The sequence below is a fragment of the Salvelinus sp. IW2-2015 genome, linkage group LG4q.1:29 (assembly GCF_002910315.2).
Source record: "Salvelinus sp. IW2-2015 linkage group LG4q.1:29, ASM291031v2, whole genome shotgun sequence".
NCBI classification, from domain to species: Eukaryota; Metazoa; Chordata; class Actinopteri; order Salmoniformes; family Salmonidae; genus Salvelinus; species Salvelinus sp. IW2-2015.
Window position 1 is genome coordinate 76178493 of NC_036842.1, and position 6715 is coordinate 76185207.

Sequence of the window (6715 nt, forward strand, 5' to 3'; positions counted from 1 at the left end):
GTCTCTGTGTGTTCCTCTCCCAGTTCCGCTATAAGAGACGTCTCTACACACAGTCCCACCTGGATGACAAGCAGCTATCCAAACTACACACCAAGGTAAGAACACACACACAAACGCACAACCAAGGTAAGATAATGTTCCACACCCAGGTTTGGTATAGTCGTTCTGAGCTTTTATATATTTGGAGATGTGTGATTTTAATAGAAAAGACACCATACGTGCACATAGGCTCTGGCTGTCTCCTTCTGAGGCGGCAGGCTGTATATATAAGAGAGAAAGAGCAGAGAGAACTGCATGCATTGACATCCCCATCAGAGGGCAGGAGATTTACACTGGTGAGAATGGCACATCACCAGCTGATTTCTCCTCACTGTGTGTGTGAGGGACCATGGCCATCTGCAACTGAGCGGTCTCTAATGACATTCACATATTAATGTTGGCTTATTGTTCTGTTTAATATAAATATTCCTGCTGTCATCAATGCTTGCTTTATTGATTAAACAGAATCGGAGCAGGCTGGACAAAGTCGAGCTATGGGACTGTGTGACTGACACATCATTTCTGACAGGCTAGAGCAGGAATGAGCATAGAGACACAGAGACGGAGCGAGAGAGACGGAGCGAGAGAGACGGAGCGAGAGAGACGGAGCAAGAGAGACGGAGCAAGAGAGACACAGAGAGAGATAGATTTAAAGTATGAAAGAGATGGGGAGGGAGGCAGCAAGAACAAAAAAGAAAACGAGTAGAGAGAGAACAAGAGGAAGATTGAGAACGAGAGATAGAAAAAGAAAGAGAGAGAAAGAATAGACAAACAGACAAGGATGAGTCATCCTCTCAGACACTCTCTAGACTCTTTACTGTCACTGCAGCCTTAGTCTTTTCTGTCTCTTTCATGTTTAGTAGGGATATAGTGTTTACTGCACACTGACTGTAACTAGCTAGGTGTGGTAGAGATATAGTGTTTACTGCACACTGACTGTTACTAGCTAAGGTGTGGTAGGGATATAGGTAGTCATTACGGGTGCCACTTACGACTGTGGGAACTAGCTAGGTGTGGTAGGGATATAGTTTGTCTTATCTGCACATTGTAGTGTACTGCTAGGTGTGTAGAGCTATAGTGTACTTACTGCCACTGACTGATAACTAGCTAGTGTAGGTAGGGATATAGTGTCTTGACTGCTACACTGACTGTACTAGCTAGGTGTGTAAGGGATATAGTGTCTTTACTGCACACTGACTGTAATCTATCTGTAATGCAGATGGAATAATTATATTTTTTGGAGTTGCACCTTTATAATTGCTACAGATATTCCAAAATAGTCATTGGAGTGTTTGGTCTGCTGTTAACCTTAGAGCGCAGCAGGGATCAAATTCAAATCTAATGTGGGTATTTAGCAATGCCGGGCCAAATTACAACAGGTGTAGACGCTTACAGGGAAATGTCTTACGTTACGAGGCCCTTACCGACAGTGCAGTTTCCAAAAATAGCGGATAAAGGTTCTCTCCAGAGCACTAGAATTAGCTCTGGGAGGGGGGGTTGGTATTCCATGATCTCAGTTGCTCAATTCAATGGTCTCAGTCAAACTAATCTCCCTTTCTCAGGGTGTACCTGACTTAAGTGAGTATTAGCTGTATTGGCTGGGTTCTGCTGGGGCTAGCTACACCCATGTCCCTAACACAACAACACCACCACACACACACACACACACACACACAAACACCACACACACACACACACACACCACACACACACACACCACAACACACACACACACACAAACCACACACACACACAACACCACACACAACACCCAAGCACACACACACAACACACATATGCATGTTCAAACACAGGGAGAAAACACACACTCACGCTGAGTGTCAAACATTAACCTAATTTATAGACAATGAAAATGTATAATGGCATGCTGGCTTTCTAAGAGTGCCACTCTCACTATCTATATGTCCCACACATGCACTCTCCACTATCTATATGTCCCACATGTGCACTCTCCCTCTGTCTCTCCCACTATCTATATGTCCCACATGTGCACTCTCCCTCTGTCTCTCCCACTATCTATATGTCCACATGTGCACTATCCCTCTGTCTCTCTCACTATCTACATTCCCACATGTGCACTCTCCCTCTGTCTTCCACTATCTATATGTCCACAGTGCTGGCACCTTCTCCCTCTGTCTCGTATCACTATTGAAGCTGTCCACCAATAGTCGCACTCTCCTCTGTCTCTTTCCCACATAATCCTATAATGTCCCACATGTGCACTATCCTCCAGTCTCTCTCACTATCTATATGTCCACATGTGCAACTCTCTCTGTCTCTCCCACTATCTATATGTCACCACTGTGCCACATCTCGCTCTGTTCTCTCACTATCTCTATGTCCCACATGTGCACTTCCCTCTGTCTCTCTCACTATCTATATGTCCCACATGTGCACTCTCCTGCGGCTCTCTCTTCCTATCTTATGTCACAACATGCACTCTCCATCTGGATTTATATGTCACACCAACATGTAGCACTCTCTTTCACCCTCTGTCTCTTCCCACTATCTATATGTCCACATGTGCACTCTCCTCTGTCTCTCTCACTATCCTATATGTCCACATGTGCACTTTCCCTTGTCTCTCTCAACTATCTATATGTCCGCACAGTGTGCAACTCTCTCCTCTGTCTTCTCCACTATCTATATTTTCAACAGCACTCTTCTCCTTTGTCTTCTCCTATCTATATGTCCACCACGTGTATCCTCCCTATTCTCTCCTCTTGGTTTTATCTGAAGAGCACTGGACGTGTGTGTAGGGGGTGGTTCTCCGGGTATGGACAGGGCAAGTACGGAATGGTGTCTTTCTTATTGGTAGGAAAAGACAACCAGTTGTGAACACCATCTGATACTAATGTAGAATCAGCTGGGTTTCTGTACTACTGACTGCTGGTTTAGTGAGACATGGGTTCGTGTGCTACTCGATCCCGACTGGTTATATGAGAGCTGGTTTGTGGACTAGCTGACTGACTGGTTATATGAGTACCTGGTTAGTGTTGGGCTACTGCATGACTGGTTATATTGATGAAGCTGGTTTGTGGACTTACTGAGCTGGTTATATGAGGCATGGTGTGGGATTTCATTAAGTCAAATATTTTACTGAAATCTATCAACTCAGAGTTTGCAACCTTTTTCTGTTCACACTAGCCTTGAATGTGTAAAATGGTAACCTCTCAGAATGGGGTATGTGGTGTAGATGTCCCCACACTAGCAATCCGGGGTAGACTCCGTCTCTTTACACGGACACAAGTATCTCTTCCTGGACCTAGTTTGTGATTGTCAAAGTAGTTGAGTCAGGCCCCTATTGGCCCATTACTGACTGGTTTATGAGAGCTTGAGTCGGGCTATTCCCTTACTGAACTGGTTTATGAGAGCTGGTTAGGCTTATTCCCACTTAGCTGATGGTATATGAGAGCTGAGCGGCCCTTCCCACTAACTGTTATACTGAGCTGGTCGGCATCCCTTACTGTGATATGAGAGCTGACGTCGGGCCTATTCATCTTACTGACTGGTTCATATGAGAGCTGAGTCGGGCGTACTATCCACTTACTGACTGGTTATATGAGAGCTGAGTTAGGCCCTGTTCCCACTTACTGACTGGTTATATGAGAGCTGAGTTAGGCCCTATTCTCACTATGGGATATGAAGTATAGTCTGAGTGAGGTGGAGAAAGAAGGCCAGCATCCCGGAGTCGCCTCTTCACTGTGTTCACTGGTTTTGTGGGTATTTTGTGGGTATTTAATGAAGCTGCCAGTTGAGGACTTGTGAGGCGTCTGTTTTTCAAACTAGACACTCTAATGTACTTGTCCTCTTGCTCAGTTGTGCACCAGGGCCTCCCACTCCTCTTTCTATTCCGGTTAGAGCCAGTTTGCACTGTTCTGTGAAGGGAGTAGTACACAGCGTTGTATGAGATCTTCAGTTTCTTGACAATTTCTCGTATGAAATAGCCTTCATTTCTCAGAACAAGAATAGACTGATGAGATTCAGAAGAAAGTACTTTGTTTCTAGCCATTTTGAGCCTGTAATCGTACCCACAAATGCTGATGTTCCAGATACTCAACTAGTCTAAAGAAGGCCAGTTGTATTGCTTCTTTTATCAGAACAAAAGTTTTCAGCTGTGCTAACATAATTGCAAAAGTTTTTTTAATGATCAATTAGCCTTTTAAAATGATAATCTTGAATTAGCTAACATAACGTGCCATTGGAACACAGGAGTGATGGTTGCTGATAATGGGCCTCTGTACGCCTATGTAGATATTCCATAAAAAAATTGAACGTTTCCAGCTACAATAGTCATTTACAACATTAACAATGTCTACACTGTATTTCTGATCAATTTTATGTTATTTTAATGGACAAAAAAATCTTCAAGGACATTTCTAAGTGACCCCAAACTTTTGAACAGTAATGTATGTGCAGTCAAAGGGTTTATTTTCTATTATGTAGGCTACACTCATTACATTTTAGCTTCAAGACAAAAGCACAGGTTTTCTATAACAGCATGTCTTCATCAAGTAACATTAGCCTATCAAAAATGAACGATTAACCCTCTCGCACAAATATAAAAGTACAGTAGGTCTACTTGCTTACAACATTACAACAAACCGGGCTTCATTTTTATCAGTATCATGCAAATCATTACCTGTGGTAAAAGCAAATTACGACAGAAAGCGTTAAAAAAAATGAAATGCCTCATGACTTGTCTACATGCACAGTTAGTCTGCACTTCCGTCTGATTAACTGTAGCCTACTGATAACAACCACAGCTGCAGATAGCTTAGAGAAGCCTTTGTCCTCTAATCCCATCTGGTCCTGGCCAGGGGAAACGGAACGGCATATATTTATAGTCTAAAATAGGTCAATTCATTTGTGTTCTGAGAAAATGTGAATGTGATCAAATTTGGTTTATATTCACACTTCAGGTGGCTAGGCTATCCAAAATAATGTACTGGAATGAATCAATCATCACTATAGTGGTGACGCACTGTATGAGTATCATTTCAATTCCAGATGCAAAAGCCTCCACGATGCAAGCTCAGCCCGATTTTTGTCCATTCACAATTGTTGTCTCTTTGTTGGTGTAAAGGGTTTTAATGTGGTTACTGTCCATTCACAAAGTGGGCTATGATGTGGGCTTATGATGTGGGCTATAACAGGACCAGATGATTTTCTAATCAGGTCGGAACACATTAAAACCCTTTACACAACAAAGAGACCACATTTGTGAATGGACAGTAACCACATAAAACCCTTACACCAACAAGAGACCACATTTGTTGAAATGGACAGTAACCACATTAAAAACCTTTAACACCACAAAGGAGGACCATTGTGTGAATGGACAGTAACCACATTAAAACCCTTTACACCAACAAAGAGACCACATTGTGAATGGACAGTAACCACATTAAAACCCTTTACACCAACAAAGACGACCACATTTGTGAATGGACAGTAACCACATTAAACGCCTTTACACCAACAAAGAGACCACATTTGTGAATGGACAGTAACCACATTAAAACCCTTTACACCAACAAAAGAGACCACATTTGTAATGGACAGTAACACAACTTAAAACCCTTTACACCAACAAAGAAGCCACATTTGTGAATGGACAGTAACCCCCATTAAACCCTTTACACCAACAAGAGACACATTTGTGAATGACAGTAACCACATTAAAACCCTTTACACCAACAAAGAGACCACATTTGTGAATGGACAGTAACCACATTAAAACCCTTTACACCAACAAAGAGGACCACATTTTGTGAATGGAGCAGTAACCACATTAAAACCCTTTACACCAACAAAGAGACCACATTTGTGAATGGACAGTAACCACATTAAAAACCTTTTACACCAACAAAAGACCACTTTTGTGAAAGGGACAGTAACCACATTAAAACCCTTTACACCAACAAAGAGACCACATTGTGAATGGACAGTAACCACATTAAAAACCCTTTACACAACAAAGAGACCACATTTGTGAATGGACAGTAACCACATTAAAACCCTTTACACAAACAAAGAGACCACATTTGTGAATGGACAGTAACCACATTAAAACCCTTTACACCAACAAAGAGACCACATTTGTGAATGACAGTAACCACATTAAAACCCTTTACACCAACAAAGAGACCAACATTGTGAATGGAACAGTAACCACATTAAAACCCTTTACACCAAAAAGAGACCACATTTGTGAATGGACAGTAACCACATTAAAACCCTTTACACCAACAAAGAGACCACATTTGTGAATGGACAGTAACCACATTAAAACCCTTTACACCAACAAAGAGACCACTTTGTGAATGGACAGTAACCACATTAAAACCCTTTACACCAACAAAGAGACACATTTGTGAATGGACAGTAACCACATTAAAACCCTTTACACCAACAAAGAGCACACCTTTGTGAATGGACATTAACCACATTAAACCCTTTACACCAACAAAGAGACAACAATTGTGAATGGACAAAAATCGGGCTGAGCTTGCATCGTGGAGCTTTTGCATCTGGAATTGAAATGATACTCATACAGTGCGTCACCACTATAGTGATGATTGATTCATTCCAGTACATTATTTGGATAGCCTAGCCACCTGAAGTGTGAATATAAACCAAATTTGATCACATT

At 42.0% G+C, this 6715-nt stretch overlaps 1 protein-coding gene across 1 annotated transcript in view; it reads left to right on the forward strand.

Moving 5' to 3' along the window:
- Positions 1 to 6715, forward strand: part of shank3a (SH3 and multiple ankyrin repeat domains 3a) — a 302959-nt gene that overhangs the window by 68748 nt on the left and 227496 nt on the right. Inside the window, exon 3 of the mRNA XM_070443122.1 lies at positions 24 to 95. Within this exon, the coding sequence (XP_070299223.1) occupies positions 24 to 95 (72 nt within the window). The remainder of the gene's footprint in view (positions 1 to 23; positions 96 to 6715) is intronic.